Source organism: Podarcis bocagei (genome assembly GCF_964188305.1).
Source record: "Podarcis bocagei genome assembly, chromosome: 5".
Classification (NCBI taxonomy): Eukaryota; Metazoa; Chordata; class Lepidosauria; order Squamata; family Lacertidae; genus Podarcis; species Podarcis bocagei.
The window spans coordinates 56,804,592-56,826,464 of NC_138129.1; the positions used below are offsets into that span (position 1 = coordinate 56,804,592).

Here is a 21,873-nt window from a genome sequence, read left to right on the forward strand (position 1 = left end):
TAGCCATGTAATGGCCCTTTTAAAGAAGACCATGATAAAACTTGCAGGCTTTAGCTTTATATTTGAAGCCCAGCTGACCATGTACTACTTATTAGTAAGGTAAAATGCAGTGAATGGAGACAGAACAGGAGCACAGTATGACGAATAGCACCCATAACTCTGGTTCCATAAAATCCAGACTTTTTCACCTAGAACCACAGTCATCATGACAGTCTGAGATACGCTCATGAAAAGCGGCAGCACTTCCTGTGATTTCCACGTCAACATACTGACAATGTCACACTTTTTGAGTGTGCTCACTTTTGGTGCATGGCCATTAGTCATCCCTTCCTCATAAGAAATTCAACAGTGGAACGGACATAGCTACATCCATGTTAGAAAAACGTCAGTCTGCCGCCTTAACTGGAAACTATCCTGACAAGCTGAGCTGAAGTGATCTGGGGATTACATGCACAAATCATATTAAGAGCAGGGTAGCTGCACTCAGCTCCACTTTCGGAAATACCTGTCATATACCTGTCACATGCTTTTGTTCCATCTCCTTTAGAGTCCCACAAGTTCCTTTCAAAGTCACTTGCACTTTAAATATTTCAGCATCACGGACCTTCTGTGCAGTCCCAATGGTTTTCAATCATTTACTTTAGTGTGAACATTTGGTCAGCAAAACTACATTCTCCTCTGAACTCTGCCTTGGTACGGTTATTTATGAGGACGCTGGCAGACTTCAAGCTGTCAGAATGTCCTTGAGTCCCTTTCTTTATCCCCAACTCTCACGACTGCTCCACAGAATGTGATGAACCCATCAATACCCAGACTCTACTTGCATATGACATTTCAAAGTCCATCGTTTTCGCTAATGCTGTGGCAGTAGTTGTTGCAGATTCTTTATTCATGCCTGTAGGTCCCAAAATGATCCCCGTGTCCCAAACTATCACCAGACATATGCACATAGCTTTGCTTGCATCAGCTGACAAGACGAGGCTTAGAGTATGAGAGGCAGGGGAGGTGTTGACAGGATAGTAAGAGAAGCAACCCTGGCTTCTCATATTATTCTGGCAACATGAAAAGGAAGAGAATAGCGGCAGATTAAATCAATAGACTTAAGAGTGCCTAGGGTTATGGTGGGCTGTGCTTCAAGTGTAAACCAATTCTGTGCGTGGATTGGTTTAGAAAGTTATACAAGTCTAATTTATTCCAACTGCAACAGGCATAGATAAGGAGTATTTTGGCAACAATTGCAGTGACAGCAGTGAATGGAAAAGCTAAGTATGGACTAGGACAAGGGGGTATAATAGGAATAGGAGCTTTACCTGCTCTGAAGATCACTGTGGCTTAAACGGTCTCTGTCTGAAATGTCTTTCTTCTTATTGGAATCTTCTGTCTTACTTGAGTCTCTTGATTTAGCAGAATCATCTTTTGACAAACAACTCTCATCCTAAGGAATCAATACAAAGATGATAAGCTCATGTGACTGAAAAATGTAGTCCTTTAAAAAAAGAAACACAATTATATGTATTTTTATTTCATTAAAAAAATTAAATCTTGATCAAAACGAACACTTAACAGCCACCAGAGACATGAAAACAGTGGCAATGCAGCGTAAGGTAAGCAAACTACTGGCTCTTCCATTGACATGCGTGGAAGGGATGGGAGCGAGAAAAAAGAAAGGGTAAGGAAGAAAAGGGAGCATCTGGAAATGGGTGGCCAGAGGTCACCATGTGATCCTGTTGAGGACCCAAAGGTACAATGGGTTTCATAAAGCAATTTGTACATAAAGACATACTGTCATGAATAGTTCCATGACAGATACAATGTTCAATGGCAAAAATTGTTCATATATGTTATAAAAGTTATCCCCATGTACTAATGAAAGGAAACATTATTTTAAAAAGCAGGGCTGGGTGGGTATTTTCTCCATAGCACTTTAGGGGGAAACGTACAAAAGTTAGCCTTTGCCTTGCACTGTGAGTCCTTAAAATATTTCTCACTCGTTTATGGATCTCTTCTCCATTTACTGTTGCACTCCAGCCAGAACGAAACCTATAATCAAAAGAGAAAAAGGGAAGATTTTAAGTTATGGGCACTGTTTGATCTTTAGAAATGGATACAAGGTCAAATGGTTCTCTATTATGATGGCCTCATTTTATCAAGTGTAAAACTTACTGTTAATTCCAGTAACGTATAGTATATATTCTGCAATGTATGCTACATTAGAGGAATATATTAAGCAAATATTGATTTCTGCATATTCATTATCTAAATTTCTAAAATATTCAAAAAAGAAATATAAGTATTGATGTTTACTAAATGATGGGGCAAAGAGATGTACAGCACAATGCTAAACATGGTTACGAAGCATGATTTCAACATGACTTTGAAGCCAAGTGTGCTTCATTCTCCAACTATCTGATGCATTGTATTTGTCACAAACTGAAGCTTCCTGTAATTGTCACAATATTAGCCCTGAGAGGGACAAAGTGAGGACTAATATTGCCCCTTAAAACAAAAAACCCCTGTAAATCCCTATGGACATTTCTTTAGTGAAATGACAAAATAATCCACTAGTGTGCGCTGTGGCATAAGAAATGTTCACTCATCACACACACCTCAATTTTCTACATTCAAAAATTTAGGTATTAATAAAAACAGTATCAGCTCCTTTTTAATTGTCTAATTTTAGACATAACTATAAAACCTAATCCACACTTTAAGCCATTACATTAATATTTACACCACCCAAAGTCACCATACAACAAAGCTAAAGCTAAAATTTAACACCCATAATCTAAATTGAAACCATTTTATGATGTGCAACTCCTACTGGAGTTATTCTCTGAAGCTCATTTTCAAAAAGCAATTTCTTAAAACTATAAATAAACAGAATTTCTAAAGCATAAAGACTCAAATAATGCTTGTGCAAAACCGCCAACTTCTTACATATGGGATTAAGGTGTTGGTAGTTTCTTGCAGTGCTGCCAGAATGGTTGTATTATTTTACTCTGACAAAACCAAATAAACTTCTACAACTGTATTCTTTGTCATACTTCCAATTTTCCTCGGGACTAGCAAACATTCTGCAGTTACATCAGTTTAAATTGTTTATCGATTCCAATAGATTGTATAAACACTTTGGATATATAGCTCGGTGACCTAGAGTAAGCCAGATCAATATAGAACTACTCATAATTCATTTCAAAGATGCTATGTCGAGAGCAATCAACAGAACAAACTATTTTCTGTTGTAATGTAGCTAAAAGCATTTTCCCTCTTTTATAAGGACTTTAAAAAAATGATAAGCAGAGTTGTATTTTTCAGCAAAAAGAATCAAGGAACAAATCCAGAAATCTTATCAATGTGGCCAATCTAAATTTTACATATTCATCAGGATAAAGTGGACAATTTAAGTGAAATCCTATTCATGTCTACTCTGAAGTAAATTCAAAATGAGTCTTACTTGCAGGTAAGTGCCTATATGACCACAGCCTCAGATGTACAAAAAATAAGATTTGTCCACATGGACTGTTTAAATAGAAGCTTACCACTCTATAGTTTGCAATGGGTATGTATTTTCAGAGACAGCATTTCTAGCAATAAGTGCTCAAATCCTCTATTAGCAAAGAATACTAATGTATCTCATATCAACAAAGTAATTACAGGCACATTCTGCAAAAATCATTTGTGGCTCTTAATGTAGTGCTTTCCCCCTGCCATAGTGTATCACAACAAGAAGTGCAATTGCACTTCTGTGGCTTCCATGAAGAATTTATCAGTTTCAAAAGGCAGAGGATTTGTGCTGAGGAGAAGGAGAAAAAAACATACAAGGACAAACTATCACAGGGTAAAAATCAATAAAGTACTATAGTAGCAGATGCACATCTACTGAGCAAGCAACTATTGTAGAAAGGGCGGGGGAGAGAAGGGGAGAAATTGCTCTATGGATAACTACAACTGCAAAAGCGAATCTCTGAGAACTTACCAATGCAATTATGCTCATTAACAAAACCAGATTTAATTTAAACGTAATATGGCCTAGCAAGAGTCATTCAGTACACAAGGAGCACTTTTAGATGCCAAGAAATTAGCCCTGGAATAATCCAATGGAAGACAGCTATATCAAACCATACGAAATCAGAAACAATGCAACAAGAATTAATTAAATCAAACAGAGATTAGATAAAATGAGGTCACTTATGATTCCCCCTCCCAGTGAATTCAGGCCTGATTCACACATTAGGCTGGGCTTAAGGAGGGAACACAGGAAATGAAGACTCCCTGTGCCTGCTCAGGGGCCTCCCATCCTTCACTTTGTCCCATAATCCTAGAAAGGAAAGAGATTTAGATACCATTTCAGGATGTGTTTGTACTGCTTGTAATTTTCTTTCTGGAGGTAAATGCAGTTGGGTGTGCGGTGGAAAGAGTGCTGCTTTTCTACAGCTTTCTGTCTCCCTATCAACAGCACACTACAGCTTTCCAAGTTAAGTACAAAATGTTTACCAGCCTGAACACCTGTATTTAAAAGAGTTGCTCATGGCTTGGATACTGGGCCTCCCCACCAAACTACTCATCCAGAAGGCACTGCCACACCACACCCAGTGAGGAGGAAGGTGGCCAATGCCTCCCCTTGCCCACAGAACAATGGACACTATGATGGAAAAAATGTGCCCAAGTGCTTGTGGATATCCTGCGCTACCATACCAGCTCTTGGAAAGTTGTATGAACAGATCACCTCCGCAAAGCATTAAAAACACAAATGGAGGCTGCAAACCTACTGCCATTTCAAGTAAAATCACTCCATCTGTTTTGACAAATATTTCACAGTAGTCTGAATATGAAAGGAAGTAGGTTAGAGCATCTGGCATACAAAGAATGATGTGGTGAGCATTACAATAACCAACCTTCTCAAGAAACACTTTGGAAATCTATTGTTCTGACCTACAGCAGACAAGATCAAGTCTTGATGAACCATATCAGACAAGTTACAGAGGCCAAGAGTAACTGCTCGTGATGAGCTGCACCTTTCCGTTTCTCTAGGCCAGCCAGGCAGTTTTTGATACCTGTCAACTGCAGAACAGACAAGGTCACATCACGCTGGGTGAATCAATCCCCAAGATATGCAGTCCCCTATAACGACAGGAAACTGTAAGCCTCTCTCTATGCCTGTATCACCTCGTAGAATCATTGGCACTCTGCTCACAGCTCCATCTCAATGACTGAGATCTGTAGCCGAGAGAATCCATTTTCTAGCTTACTGAGATGTCTTTACGTAAGATGGATATCTGTATCAGACTGCCTTTTTTGTAGCTCAGACTCTTATTGTCTTCTAAGGCCACATCTTCACCTCAGTTGCTGCTATTCAGAATCAGCACGAAACAGAGAAGAGCATTGCATGCTTGTTGTGGGGAAATCTTGAGGCAGGACTCCTTTTAGTCCCATTTCAAATGCAGTCCAGATTCATCAGTAGGGACCTTTCTAGCCTCTCCTTAACTGGAAATGACTCAGAGGTCAAGGAATGTGGGATTTCGTTTGTCATTTCTCCCGTCTCTTAGTTCGGGAAGCAAAGAAAACTACAAGTTTCACCATCCCTGACAAAAAAACCAATGCTTCCAAGTCATTTCCAGTTAATGGAGATGCAAGAAAAGTGTTTCCTGTTGCTAGTTACCTTCCTGCTTTGTTCTTAAATGTGTTTATTTGGTAGGGGGAATTGCTGGTGGAGAGCTTGGAGGAAAAAAGATTTTTTTATTTTTACAGGTGAGCTAGGGGTAGTTGTCCATTCTTGGTAGAAGTTATGTTCCAACCCATAGTCTCAGCCAGAACCTCAGGTACCAGCTGAGATGGAAACATTTCTAAAAGGTCTCCAGGGTATGTCTCTTTGCAGTGGGATCTGGGCCTGTTCCAAAATTGGCATGAGGCACACTGCAGGCGGTGTAGACACTTCCCCAGGAAGCACAACACTCACCATGAGACCTCAGGAATGATGAAGAAGTAGCACTGTCACCTTTCACTTGCTACATCTGAAGCTCCAGACATGCATACATGTCCAGAATGAATAGCAGAATCTATTTTAAATCTCACAATCATTCGGGAGTTTTGACAAAGAGAAATGAATAGATTCTGCAAACCGCTTTGGAACAGAACCAAGTGCTTCCACCATTCCTAATTCCTCTGCAGTCTGTGTCAGATATCTGCAACACAATCCTAGCAATTCAATTCAGATTAACTTATATAACACCTTTCTACATTACAGTGCCCAAGGCACTTTACAACCATAGAAATGACAAAATGTACAGAAAAAGTCACATTGTAATATTTTGAATGGTTTTGACAATTTTTGAATTTTGAATGGAATGACAATTTTTAAAAACAAAACTAAAGAATTTGTTTTGCGTGTAAGTTAATATCCACAATGTAACATACATAATGCCACCTCATCTGTTACAAACAACCAAGACAACATCATCAAAAATACAATACAAACCACCAGAGACCAAATGCAAAACAAACATTCCACTATCCAATGGAATCTGCCCACTCACAACAAGGTGCCCATGCCGCTCAGACCATTTCCATACAGAGAGCACATTGCCATCCACTCCAAAGAGTCAGGATTAATACAACTGTAGCTGACACTGCAGACCTTGGTGCCTTAGCATCAACAACAGGGAAAGAGCCACACAACAAGAGCACTTTGGCTCATGCCCCTAGCTCAAGTAGCTCTCAAGTGAATAAAATACCTGCAAGGTGGGAGAGGCAAGACAGGCAAGCACAGCTTCCAGTGTCAAGGTGTTTCCCCTTAGTGTACCCTCCCCACCAACCTCTTGCAGTCAGAAATGCAAGTCACTGACGAAGCTGAGGGGAAATTTGGAATGTGACAGATGACATATAATTGACCTGCTGAAAGTGGCTGACTGTTTTAACCCTCAACAGTGAACTGAATAGTACTGTACATACAATGGGAATTAAAGGCATTTATGAAATGAAGGTAACAAAGTTCCCCAGCTGGACTGTACCAGTAGGAGTACTTGAATAGGGTCAGCTGCTTTGTATCTCAACTCTGGAATATCTGCCTTCAATGCCAAATTAGTATATTTAAAGCCAATGTTGCCGCGTGGCTTATACATCACTACACAGGCATACTGCTAGAGACACTTCATCCTAAGATTTTAATTATCACCATACCAGAAATGTGCCAACACGCCAATAAACCTTAAGTTGTTAACCTAATCGGTAAAAGAACCAACCACCTGAAATACTAAAAATACAGGTAACACTGAGAAAACAGCACATTTGTTCAGATTTTGTGGATAAATGACATTACCTTTCTCTAAGAGACAAGCAATTAAACATAGGAGTTGAGTAATACTTCTGCAGTTGTGGAGGTGCTGAATGCATTAGCAGTTGAGTTGAATGGAGCTGCCTACCAGCTATACTCGAAATCAAGTGCTCATCATAATTGTGAGAAAAACTATGAAGGTCTTTATCAGAATGTGACCTGGTAGCCTGCCGGAAACAAAAAAAAAGAGGAGCATAATTTTAAAGAAAGATACATAGTATGTTTAACATCTTGGCTATACCTGAGTACTACAGTACTGAGTATTGCAGTACAATGAAAACATTGTTTTTGTATATTAAAAATCTGAAGCAGCAGAAATAGCTAGAACACTACAACAAAGGAATCGCAGTCCTTTGCACCCTAAATGCCATCTCTCAGGTCATCCACATATTTGAAATTTCCACTTCAGATTTTGAAAATTCTGGTGACTGCCTGAAGGACGTTTTACTTAATTTCTTCAAGGTAAGGGGTTGTTCCCTGCATATTTGTCTTATTAGTGCAAGGACTTCCATTTGCACAACAGGCCTTCCTCTCTTCTCCCTTTGCAAATTGAGAGCAAGCAGGGATAGAAGAGAGAGGGGAAGTTCCATTGCATAGGCAGAAATGTGCTAATGGGATGACTGTTGGATGCAACCCTAAGACAAAAGTGTTGGCCATATTTAGTAAAATGTCACAGTAAATGAGATTCTACCAAGATTTAGATGCAATGAAAATGAAATAACATGCCTTCAAGGCAGCCCTGTTCAGGGAAGCTTTTAATGTTTGATGTATTAGAGTATTTTAATATTTTTTTTGGAAGCCGCCCAGAGTGGCTGGGGAAGCCCAGCCAGATGAGCAGGGTACAAATAATTTTTATTATTATTATTATTATTATTATTATTATTATTATTATTATTATTATTCAAATAAAACCCTTTTTTGAGATTTAAGCAATGAATGGCAGGATTGCACAAGTCAAGAGAGAATATAAATTTTAACACAGTGTGCTTGTCTCAAGGTGCCTAACTTCAACATATATCTAAAATAAACACATTATAAAAACAGTTTAGAAAAAACAAAAACAAAGCAGAAACCTCTCAGGCCACAGTAATGCCAGAATGTAAACATTTTGAGCTGGGATCCATCAGAGAGGAAGCCAGATAGAAGGATCTCCCGAAGTTCCACAGCCCTACGGAAGTGAAGCCCCTTGCCTGTGTTACTGCCTACTGAAATTTGGATGGCGCTGGAACACAGAAAAATGGCCTCTTCCATTGTCCTAGGACAGAGGACAAGAACGTATGGGAAGAAACAGTTCCTTAAATATTTTGGGTCCAAGCTGCTCAGGTCTTTAGAGGTGATAACCGACCCTTAAAATTGAGCACAGAAATGACTCAACTGTCAAGGAGATTGAAGTTTAGGCAGATACTCACTTTACTCCAATCATCCCTGCCAAACTCCTCCAACTACACAATATTTTCCACAATAAATGAGGGGAGTAGCTTTTACGACACCTTCACAAGCTGCAGTTGATGGAGCAGTTCTCCAAAACCAGCATGGAAATGCAGCAGGATAGCAGGAGGAAGGATCAGTCCATCACTTTTGTGCCTGTTCACTTGGTAGAAGGCACAGGGGTTTCTGTTTTTATTAGTCTGTTAGAGGACTAGTAACGTGTGTTTTCATGCTGGCCATAGAGAACGGGACTTCTCCTCCTCCATTGCCACCATGGAAACACAAGTGATAAGCCTCTTAGCAGGGAGCAAATATTTTTGCAGGCTTATTCACAAGGCTGTCATAAGAGCCACTATCATGATGGTGAATTGATTGTGTCTAATAGATCATTTAGGCAGCAAACCTAACCAAGTCTACTCAGAAGTAACTCCTACTGAATTCATTGGGGCTTAATCCCCAAAAAGTGGAGTTAGGATTGCAGCCTTAGTTGTGAATCATCACCAGAATCCTCATTTATAAAGAGGTCGCTGACACTGGCATAAGTCAGTGTCCAACAATCAATGTATGCAATGACATTTATCTTGAGAAGAGCAGGGACAGTCCTTAGAAAGTTGCAGCTGACAATACTTGGCTAGATAGATTCATCTAGGCAGCTTCAGATTTTACGTGTTCATTGTGGCAGTCAATTTTTCCTCACAATTTGTGAGGCTGTCATATTTTAACAATGCAAAATATAGAATTGTCAATGGTAAGGAAATAACATTATACAGCAGTAAGCCACTCAGCTAAGATAGTTTTACTCAGCTCATCACATTCAGCTTTAATTATGCAACCTCCTTTTCAGTACTTACTTTTCGATTCTTGGGTCTATAACTGCCAAGAAGGGTAGGATCTAAAAAATAAAATAAGATAATGTCTAATTTGCAAATACGTGTCTTTGCTTTTATAGTGCGCATTTATAATACCAATGTTCAAAAAGTCCCCAAAGTATTAGTCCTACTGCACTACCTTCAACTGCAACCTCTGAGAACAGTGGCTTGTTTGATTACCACACAGTATTAACAGTAACTGAGCACATAAACTGTTTGGACAGTGAAATAATTTAGAGTTTGGGACATAATTAGTTATTCAAACCAATGTATCAGTCTCTGGATGCATGAATGCTTCAGCAGTGTAAAACACTTGGGATAAAACAAGATACTTCCATTGAAATATCTCTGCTGAATAGATTTTCCACATAAGACAACAGCTTTTCTGGTTCAGTTTTTCTGGGATGTATTAATCTTCCTTCCATTCTTCAAATGAAGCTCCTTACAAGAGAGCATCATTTGGGAAATGGACTAAATATTCTCTTACAAGGATTTTTCAGGACCAACAGGAGGCAACTCCACAAAAGGGTCCCAGAAAAGCTGTTTGACAGTGGAATTTACTGCCAAGGAGTGTGGAGTCTCCTTCTTTGGAGGTCTTTAAGCAGAGGCTTGACAACCATACGTCAGGAGTGCTCTGATGGTGTTTTCTGCTTGGCAGGGGGTTGGACTCGATGGCCCTTGTGGTCTATTCCAACTCTATGATTCTATGATTCTATGAAAATTAATAGGAAAAATAAGCACAATAATGTTTGTTCTATTGTCTAAGCCTTCCCTTTTATTGTCGTGGGATCTTGTTAAGAGTTTTTCACCCCATGGCAGGTCTGTCTCCCCAGTGGAGAGAAGGATTCTGTCTTCTTTCCCCCCTGCTCCATGCTCTCCTACAGGCTGTTGTCATCTCTATTCCCTCACAGGAGGGGGGAAAATCCCTGTCATCTTTTCTTTCCCACTCTGGGTCCTTTTAAGTAACAACCCTTCTCCCTTATAGTCCCACTGTAAGGCCAAGTCCCACTCTTCTGCATGTACATGCAGAGAGAGAATCGATTTCTATTCCCCTAGCCTCACCAACTCTCTCCAGGCCTCCTAAAAAGCCACAGAAGATTTATTCTCCTTCTCTTCCCCCGGGTCCCCCAACTTCTAGGTGACCTCATTGGTCAACACCAGCAGCCACAACTGAGTCTCTACACTGGAGCAGCTGGGAGGCAGCAGCAGAAATGAGCCAGCCCTATAAGACAGGAATAGGAAAACTCGGCCCTCCAGATGTTTTGGGATTACAACTCCCATCATCTCTGACCACTGGTCCTGTTGGCTAGGGATGATGGGAGTTGTAGTCCCAAAACATCTGGAGGGCTGAGTTTGCCTATGCCTGCTATAAGGCATCAGCAGCATATTACTAAAATCTCGCTGGAAGCAACCTAAAGCCAATACAGTACTAATAATCAAGAACAGCTTTACTTATTAGCTTTCATTTTTATTATTAGCATTTATATGTATTTCCATCCAATTTTCTGACCAAAATGCTGCTTACAGGTAAAAAAACCACATATACAAAAATATTAGAAACAATGTTCATTTTTTTAAAATTAAAAAAAACAACCTCATTTATTGGTAATTATCACTTAACACAGAACAGAGGTAAAGAAGTTCGTTCACAACAAATAGCAATGGATTGGGCCTCTACTGTAACACCTAATAATAATAATAATAATAATAATAATAATAATAATAATAATAATAATTTTTTATTTATATCCCGCCCTCCCCAGCCAAGGCTGGGCTCAGAGCGGCTTACAAGCAATAATAAAAAAAAGTCGAATGATTACAACTTAAAAACAAAATTAAAATACAACATTAAAATATTAAAATGAAGCCTCATCGCAGGAGAAGAAGAAAAAGAAAAAAGAAAGAGAGGGAGGGAATCAAATTGGCTTCGAGCCAAAGGCCAGGCGGAACAACTCTGTCTTACAGGCCCTGCGGAAAGAAATCAGATCCTGCAGGGCCCTGGTCTCATGAGGCAGAGCGTTCTACCAGACCGGAGCCAGAATCGAAAAGGCCCTGGCTCTGGTTGAAGCCAATCTAACTTCCTTAGGGCCCGGGACCACTAGGGTGTTGCTATTTATGAACCTTGAGGCTCTCCGTGGGGCATACCGGGAGAGGCGGTCCCGTAGGTACGAGGGTCCTAGGCTGTGAAGGGCTTTAAAGGTCAAAAGCAGCACCTTAAATCTGACCCTGTACTCCACCGGGGGCCAGTGCAGCTTGAAAAGCACTGGGTGAATATGCTCCCATGGCAGAGACCCCGTGAGGAGCCTCACTGCAGCATTCTGCACCCGCTGGAGTTTCTGGGACAGCTTCAAGGGCAGCCACGTGTAGAGCGAATTACAGTAATCAAGCCTGGAGATGACCGTCGCATGGATCACTGTGGCCAGGTCGGGGCGGGAAAGGTAACAGGAGTCATAGTATTAGGTTGCAATTCTATACACCTGAGGTAGGGAACCTCTGATCCTTGGGACTGTATCAACACCACACTCCCCGCCCCCACATTAATAGGGGGTATTAACTGACTTGGATAGAAAAGGCAAACTTGCAGTTAAAATGCATGAAACTAATTGGCTGCCTTAGTCCTAAGCTCTGAAATGTATGTATCAATAAAATAATGGGTCACCATATCAAGTAAATTTGGACTTGTGGATCAAAAAAGGTTGGGAACCACTGCTGTAAAGGACTGCACTGCAAAAAGAATTACATAGGACCTCTTTTTCATGTTACTGTTAGGTTCATGGGCCACTAGGTTAACACTGAAAGCCTGTGGACGTGTGGGAGATATTCCTGTCTCAGCAACTGGCCATACAGTGGTGCCTCGCAAGACGAAATTAATTCGTTCCGCGAGTTTTTTCGTCTAGCGAATTTTTCGTCTTGCGAAGCACGGTGTCCGAAAAGTTTTGGAAAAGCTTCAAAAATCACCAAAAACCTCAAAAAAGGCTACCACACCACGTTCTATGAGTTGCTCCTCGAAGTCAAGTCACAACTGTATTAACGGTGTTAAGAAAAAGGAAACAAACTTGCAAAAAATGCAAGACGTTTTCGTCTTGCAAAGCAAGCCCATAGGAAAATTCGTCTTGCGAAGCAGCTCAAAAACCGCAAAACCCTTTCGTCTAGCGAGTTTTTCGTCTTGCGAGGCATTCGTCTTGCGGGGCACCACTGTACTGGTATACAATAAAGTAACTCTGACATTTTTAAAAGATATAAATCTTGCTGCATGAACTCTTCTGGCATGACTGCAAGCCATGCCAGAAGAGACTGCAAACATGGGAAAAAGCCATCCTGGGCAGCCTCCATGCCACTCAGCAGAACAGGGAGAGACAGAAATTCTGGGTACTAGGAGAGTTTACATGAGAACCATGTGATACACCAAAATTCAAGCCACACTGCAAACAAGAATGTGGATAATATTATCTTACGTGGAAAGGTTCTTCTCTCAAGCGGAACGGTTCACAGAGGGAAATTACGTTCCACCCCGGGGATGATCTACAAAGAAAAGGGCTCTCTTATCTGATGCTCTACCCTGAGACTCTTAAACAATAATTGAGACCTCGTTTTTGATCCCTAGAGACTATGACACACAAACAAAAATCCATATAAAAGTATGCACAAATGCCAAAAACCTAACAAAAATTTTTCAAAGCAGTATAGTGCCTTAATTGCAAATGAACATGACAGGTGGTAACACCGCGAGAGAACGCTATATGGAATTGCAATGGCTTTCAACACGGCTTTTCTCTAACAGGTTCCAACTCTAATCCATGGATTACTGGAAGCAACAGAGCAGATAATCCAAGGGGTGTAAATGGGAAATAAGAGATCATAAGCTCAGTGAGACTTCCTGAAAACACAGTCAGCAGTGAAGGCTGACTTTATAGGAGTATGGGGTTGTATTTTTAAAGTCAAGTGACAGATATGAAACACAAAATGTCTAGATTGTAAGAAATGAGGCAAAAAGACTTGTAGACTCCCCAGTCAGGAAGATGGTACATATCAACAAGGAATACACAAGTAGTATTTGCTCCTGTTAAAAAGCTAAGATCTTTTAGAATTATCTCATCACTAGCAATATTTACAAAAATGCGTTATGGTGTTACCAAGAATGTAAGGAATCAGATACTGTGTTAAAAACCAGATTTTTTAAATGAACTAGAACAGAGACAAAATTCAGGCCACTGTAGTAATTACACATTGTAAAATATAAACATGTTTATGTCTATAATTGCACACACCTTTTGTATACAAAAAAGTACTTACCATAGGTTGTCTCGGGCCAAGCATCTTTTATATTGTCCTTAGGACGGCACCAAGTAAAAACATCAGGTGAAGCTGACAGCTGTTCTGGCTGAAAATTAAATAATTTCTTAAGTGTTTTATTTATAGTGTAAAATGTGTGTCTGTATACAGTGACCCAGTTTGGACATACAAACAATGGTTTATTGTTCAATGCATGAGTGCTGGACTCATGCACTCCTCCCTACCCTACAGCCTTGCCATAAGGTTAGTCGCTTATGCTTCCATTGCTGTTTAATTGCAGCTCAGTTTTACACCTGAATCCTAAACTATGATTAATCTAAAGTATGGTTTATGGAAACAAGCCAGCTTCCTGGTTTGAAGTTGGCTTGTTTCCATAAGCTGCAGTTAAGACCAACCACAGTTTGTCTAGGTTCAGACATATCACGTAATTATGATTAGCTAAAAACAGAAGTGCAAGCTATTAGACTTCCAAATTCCCAGCCCTGCCAAATTATATTATCATTACCTCAGTTTGTCTTACACACTTGTTTGTCATTATGTCTAAATAATGCCTTTTTAAAGTGTCTTATTGAAAGAATCAAAGACATTACAATTTACACATTATATGATATTTAGGAAGAAAATAGTTGGAAATCCATTGGATACACTTTCAAACCCAGAAATATGTGTGGCCTGAGGCCTTCATTTGGCCATGCACATCATACTCCTGGTCAACAAAATCATGACATTAGACATTTCTCCAGAATATTTTTTTTTAAAGTTTTCCTTGTTTTACAAAAGTAGCCTAATTAAAACACACACACATAAACATAAGGGCTTTAGCCCTTTTAGAACTTTCAGCTACTATCAAGCAGAATTTATACAACCATTGTGCTATCCAGTGCAGTGGGAAAATAGACACACAAATAATTCAACATGGCACTCATGAAATAACAGGTTCTTTGTCAACTGCCAGCATCAACAAAAGAACTTGAGTAGTGAATTATTTTACATTTAGAGCGCTTAGGAGAAAATAAGCAGCCACAAAGAGAAAGCTGAATGAAAGGCTTCTTAGAGTAACTGTGAACAGCAAGATTTGCTCCTGGCTTAAATTGGAATTGCTGTAGGGCATACATACACGTCGAACTACAAATGGAGGTCTATCCGATTCTTTTCTGAAATCAAAAGGTCCTAGGTCTAGATGGGCCAGGCGTTGTCTAAGTTGCTGAAGCTCACACATTCGCCTTTTGGTGTAAGGAGATGGAGATCGAGAAAGAGAGGCTACTGTGGGCTGCTCATACGTTTTTGCTGCTAGGCCCTGCCTGTTCCTCTCAAGTGAGGGAGGATTCTTTTTTGGTGACCTTATCTGTGGCGTCCCATCTTTGGATGAACGTTGCTGCTGGTCTACGTTATCCTGAATTGAAGAGAGTCAATAAGAAAGAATGAACGGCTTCCTCACTATCAACAATACAGCATTCAACAATTACCGTATTTTTCGCTCTATAACACGCACCTGACCATAACACGCACGTAGTTTTTAGAGGAGGAAAACAAGAAAAAAATATTCTAAACGAAACAGTGGATGCATGATTTTTGTGGTTCATGCTGTGGCCACAGACATGTGATCTGACAGTGAGTTTGGAGTAGCCCAATGCAAAAATCCTGAGGATCCATGTGGATCCATGCTTTGTAACCATGTTTTAAGTGGGGAGGGAAGGAAAAGCACTCAAGGGACAAGGAGCAGGCGTGGGGTGTGTGGAGAAGGATGCTGCTAATAATGCAGGAGAGGCTCCTCTCCTCTGCCGCTTTGCTCCTTTAAAACAAGCAGGCTCTGCTTCTCTCCCTCCTCCCCGGCAAGGAAACCACGATAGTAACCACTCTGAGACAAATCAAGAAAAATTGCAACCAACACTCTCCCCCAACAAGCGCAGTGAGGTCAAAACACACACACACAGACACACAAAGTGTCAATCCTAAAGTCGCAAGGGTGCTGGGACTGCTCACGACTGCAGCAGATTCCCCCGCTATCCATAGGTATTCGCTCCATAACACGCACAGACATTTCCCCTTACTTTCTAGGAGGAAAAAACTGCGTGTTATGGTGCGAAAATTACGGTATATTGCTTTTAACACAAAAAGTCTCCAGAACAAACTTCAAGACCTCAATATCACACACAGCTTCATTCTTGGAGGTGTCTCATTCTTCCCACTCTCCGTTTCTCTTCTATTCTTAGGTTCACCTGCCCTACAAGAACACTGAACCATCTTCCACCGCCTAGAAAAAAGAAACACTCTGATGCTCCTTTCAGAGGAGTTTCCTCCACCATTACTGGCATTGGTCTACTCAATCAAGAACAGCATATGGTGAAAGAGTGGTGGTCCAAGCAGTAGCATTTTGCCTTGCTTACATATACAGGGGTTGCATACACAGGAGTTGTCAAACATTGGGGGGACCTAAAAATTGCAGATAAAGAGACTAGACCACAGAATGGTGAGGGCATGCCATGCACCCAAATCAACCACTGCTGCTCTCACTCTCAGAGAACCTATTTGCATCTCTCCTCTGTTCAGAACAAATGGAAAAGTGGATGTCCAGTCCTTCCTATCTATGAAATATGAGCATGTTCAAGGCAACATGTTCAATGCAGAAGAAGTTAAGGCAGTGCCAACAAGAAGTGAACAGGAACAGCAAACAGTGTCTTGTGAATGGTGGACTTTTGAGGAGGCATATGATACCCAGGATCTTTTGCAGGCATCATAGGGGTACTAGTGCCAACAGGTTACCCTTGGAGTAGGGTATCTAATGCATTTATCTATTATTATTATTATTATTCCTATAAAATATTACTTGCCTATCTTTCATTGCAAAATACTAAATTCTTGGGTAAACACAGATTCTTGTAGCTGCCACTTTTAGATTCAATTATTTGCAATGTTCAGGCTGCCTTTTACTGAACTTGATTGAAGATGCAAATCAAAATTTCTGAGAAACTTTATAAGAGGAATTTCACCAAAAGAAACAATCTAGCTATCAATACTCAATCTAAAAATTAAAGTGCAGATAATTAAGTTATGCTAACCTGCTTTTGAGCTTTTTCTGAACGTAACAGGTTTTCAGAAATAAGACAACTTGTGAAAAACTTCAATTTTGGTGCAATTCCCTAGAAGAGAGACAATAATTGAACATCAAGCTCCAACTAGAGAGATAAAGGGTATCAAAGAAGTAAATGTCACCTACTGCAACAAACCATTCCTAATTTTAACAGTTTCCTTTGTTAATTTCAGCCTTTAATAAAGATAATTAGAAAAGACAGAACAGCAATGGTAAATGTCAAGAAGATAACATTTGCATTTCTGACAATTCAATTACTGATGATTATATTGCTTTTGTACTACAATTAAGGTCTGCCGTTTATTTCAACACACTGCTTTGTCAAAAGCATTTAAAAAGATTTTCATGGCATGTTACATATCACTAATTAAAAGTCAAGTATTGCTGTACAACCTTTACTCACATCACTTTCAAACTTTTTGATATGGACAATGGAGACATTATGATATCCTTTGTTTACACAAAACCTACATTTCCCCTATGTTTGTTTGCCACATCTTAATGCTGGACAAAGGAAAACAAATTATAACAAACTCATTTTACTTTTCCAAAAGTAAACACCCCGCCCCACCAGCAGTGAGGGCAACATCATGGTTATAAAAGAGAATATCAGGCAATGCCTGTCAACCAGAATGACAAGATGCAGATTTTTGCATTTTCCTCCCTGTAGCAGGCAGAAGGTGTAGTCACTGGTAGAAATATGTGGCACAAGGAATACAGGGGAAGTAGCATAGGATTTGCCATTTGTGGGGGAAATGTTTCCTCCCATTCCATTCCTGTTATTTGTGTCCAGTCTTAATCCTCACCCTATATTGTGTCCTTGCCCTAACTAGACTTACTGCAGGCAACTTGCACTGATACCATGTGAAACGAATTGCAGCAAATGACCCCATATGAAGAAATGGGTGTTAACCTGGAATTTTGTAGCACACTCACAACTCAAATAGGAATCTGCTGAACTAATAAAAATGTTTGCTAAAAGCAGCCATTCACCACAGGATCTGTAGGTAGCCAATGAAATGCCATTTTTAAAAAGATACAATAAAGTGAAATCTATGTAATTATAGATCTGTCAAGATATATTTTGTTCCAAGTACAGTAATGGAAATAATTGCAAAAGGTAGGAATGGCACAGAGAAAAACAAGTTTTGTTCAGCAGCAGCAGCAGCAGCAGCAGCAGCAGCAGCAGCAGCAGCTTGGCTTCTATAATAGGAGTCATTCCTCACTATTATGGGAAGTTTATACTGGTTCAGACTACTTATTCATCTAGCTCAGTATTGTCCACTCCTTAGTGTTTAGGTGGGTTTTAAAAATATTTTTGTTCAGGATTGCTTTTAATTAGTGTGTTGAATATAGTCTTATATACTGCTATGGCTTGCTGTGGTACATTGACTGAAATGTTGACATAACTGTGATTATGTTGTTATTTTATACGGTTTTAAATACATTTCAACATTGTAAGCTGTCATGGGAAAATACTGTCTTTCGAATGGCAGCCAATAAATTTATTAGATAGGTAAACAAATAAATATTTGACCAACAGAAGCTTTCCAGGGTCTTGGGCAGAGGGATTTTCTATACTGAGAACCTTTTAACTGGAGATACCAGATGAATCTAAAGCATGCATTCTGCAACTGAACTATGATTCCTTCACAGAAGACCATTCTTGTTTATAGCATGTGGTGGCAATAGTCAAAAGCATATCACCCAACCAAGTCGCATAGCAACAAAATGTCAGAAAAATTCAATTCAAATAAGCAAGAGGAAGTTTATGCTCTGTGAAACAAAATGTACTGCATAGAACAGTACAAATGGATCAGGCCTTAATTCAGCGCATCTCTTAAACAAATATCCCCAAAGCAGGCTGAATCATATATTGTGATAATGTGGATCTTAAATAATCCACATTGTATATGGAGCATATAAAAGTATTGAGCAATATTTCAGAGCAAAGAACAATTTCACCACTTACTGTAAAACCAAAGGCCTTCTTCATTAAAATTTCACGAACTGACCCTCGTTGTCCAGTGATTGATTTAGGAGCAGGGAAAAGGAAATCTCTTGTATTTTCCTCATAAGTGGCTAGAATTTCTCCAACTGAAAATAATAGTTATACATATGATGGGGGGGGGCAGATATCACCTGCTTTCTCTTTTTTATCAAATATAGGCAAGCCAGACTGTATACAAAAAGGATAGCCCAATTGAAGTTAAGCATTTTTGAATCCTACTAATTTCAATAGAAGAATTAAATACAGACCTATTTTTTCCAACTAAAACCAATGGGTTATATTCAACTTTATATTCAACCCACTGAAATCAATGGATTATCAAGTTCTGCCTTCAATAGGTCTACTCCTAATATGATTGACATGGAAAATTATCCTAAAGACCATGTAAGCAATTCTACTAGTTGATAATGGCATTTTAAAAAGCAGATCAGAGCCATCAGGAAGAAACAAAAAATATAAATCTAAACTGATTTTTTAAAACCCATTTAAGAAAGCTCCCTGTTTAAAATTTATGGTCTCAAATTTTAACACACCAGCAAAAAAGAGCACCTTGTCAAAACAATCCAAAGCAAAAGTGATAGGTTATGTTGTGTATTGAACATAATTGGTTATTAGCAATGTTTGTGCCTGAGAAGGAATGTTGCTTGTAAGTAGATACTGAAAAATAAGATTAATTCCCAGTGCATGATTGGATAATTACATAAATAGACAACAGCTGCATGATTGGCAGTTCAGTTATCTATGTAAAATTTATTTTTATCAGTTTAAACAACCTTACAACTACAAAATAGACTATCAAGAATTTAAAATACGATACAAAATTCCACAATAAATCAAGTTTGAAACAATCTTTCAATTAAAAGTACCAATAAAAATAACCCAGATGCAGCAGAATGACACCTCAGACATCTGAAAATGGAAGCGACTCCTGTTTGTCAACCATAGGCTCCTAGTCTGCTAACTGAATTCTACTAGAGGCAGAAGGGCGAGGAGATTTTCAGTGGTCCCTTTTTCAATCTCTACCCCCCCCCTGCACCAGGTCCCGCAAGAGAATCCTCCATCCACCTGGACATAGAGGGCTGCACCCCATGGGAACATTTAGATATTGGGTCCCACTGAAAATATTCTGGATCCAACCAAATGTAAACTAGTGATTGCCCTAAAAAATTTAGCCCACCAACAAAACAGACTTTTGAAGGAGAAAGGCTTTTATAGCCTTCCTGAAACCCTGGAGAGTATTGGCCATAGGGATCTTATGAGGGAGAACATTACACTCTGCTCCCCCTTACCGACGTGCCAAGGCTCAGGTGGTCAAGACACTCAGTATGGAGATTCATCAGACATTTTACAAAAGTGGTTTAGAAAGGCAGTTTCTAGTATATCTGTGGACCAAAATATAAATGCACCTGTGTAGGCTCTGCACATGAGGAAACTGTAGAGTGAAGATCATAGAATCATAGAATGATAGAGTTGCAACTATCCTATATGGGGATCAAACCTGCAACCTTGGCGTTATCAGCACTACGCTCCAACTGAGCTATCATATGGACAAACACAGAGAGGTAGCAGGGAAGAGGCCATCATCTTCCCTGGTGTAAGGATAGTGTGTATTGTGATTCTATGCAACAGTGAAAGATCCACAGCTAAGGAAGGTTTATTACACTGACTCTGAATAGTTGAGAACGATGCTGTTTGCAACATGAGAAGCAGAGTCCTCTGCAATATGTTAGGCATCCATGAAAATTTCTCTAAAAAGCTCCATAATTCATGAATTTATCAATACCTGGAGGAACAGTTTGTATTAATTCAAGTACTGTTGTGTCACCTAGAAAAAAGAGGAAAACTATAGTCAGAAGTTGTTTTGAGATGCAAACGAAAAGCTTTACAGCAATTTAACTTTCTCTAACCTGAACAGAGAAGGTTTCACAATTTTGATGAGGCAATGATTAGCAGAGATGGATAGTGGACACATTAAGGGGGAAATAGTAGTGAAGATACTAGTTTTTAGCTTGTAAGAGCAGATGGGTTGACTGTTCTGACACTTAATATACTTTTAGAGCTTATCATACATCAGATAATCCAGATACATATGGTACAACGGCTGCTTCCTGAGGTTGTTTAAGTGAAATCTTTATTCCTGCCATTTTGGAGGGGTAACAGGAAGAATGCCCTTGGCTGGTTGTTCAGTTGGCTGCTGCATTCCACCAGTTAGACAGTACTGAAGCAGACACTGGACATGCACTACCTGAAGAAATAACATATGTAGATGTCATGGTACACGGCAGACAGTCAAAACCTCTTGCATCCCTAAGACTAATATTTGAGACACTGTGGCAGTATAACACCCTTGAAGTGTGAAGGCAGGCTCAAATCCTCTGGTGTTCGGATTACAATATGTTTTGCTATCATAAGCATATGGCATAGATAATTTCCATATTTAGTGACATGTAATTTATAAAGTTGACACCTGCTCAATTAAAGGTAAAGTTAAGTCAGTCAAAGGCGACTATGGGGTTACGGCGCTCATCTTGCTTTTCAGGCTCAGGGAGCCGGCGTTTGTCCACAGACAGCTTTCTGGGTCATGTGGCCAGCATGACTAAACTGTTGGCACAACGGGGCACCGTGTCGCGTGCCAGGAGCGCACGGAAATCCCACCGCAGCAGTACCTATGTCTCTACTTGCACTGGTGTGCTTTTGAACTGCTAGGTTGGCAGGGACAGAGCTACCAAGTAGCAGTATTAAATTGCAGCCTTCAAGTCAAGATTTAGCCTAAATCTTTCTCCCTTGTTTATTTAACATACCCCACCTTTCTTCAGTCATGGATAGCTCAGTTGGTTAGAGTGGGGTGCTG

At 39.7% G+C, this 21,873-nt stretch overlaps 1 protein-coding gene across 2 annotated transcripts in view; it reads right to left on the bottom strand.

Moving 5' to 3' along the window:
• SPATA6 (spermatogenesis associated 6) overlaps window positions 1-21,873 on the bottom strand; it is a 28,925-nt gene that overhangs the window by 1,965 nt on the left and 5,087 nt on the right. For both annotated transcript variants that reach the window (XM_081193209.1, XM_081193210.1), the window contains exons 4-12: window positions 20,806-20,847; window positions 18,984-19,108; window positions 16,980-17,060; window positions 15,038-15,313; window positions 13,921-14,008; window positions 9,610-9,650; window positions 7,316-7,497; window positions 1,941-2,040; window positions 1,311-1,435 (exon numbers count right to left, since the gene is read on the bottom strand). In XM_081193209.1, coding sequence (XP_081049335.1) covers window positions 1,311-1,435; window positions 1,941-2,040; window positions 7,316-7,497; window positions 9,610-9,650; window positions 13,921-14,008; window positions 15,038-15,313; window positions 16,980-17,060; window positions 18,984-19,108; window positions 20,806-20,847 — 1,060 coding nt within the window. The remainder of the gene's footprint in view (window positions 1-1,310; window positions 1,436-1,940; window positions 2,041-7,315; window positions 7,498-9,609; window positions 9,651-13,920; window positions 14,009-15,037; window positions 15,314-16,979; window positions 17,061-18,983; window positions 19,109-20,805; window positions 20,848-21,873) is intronic.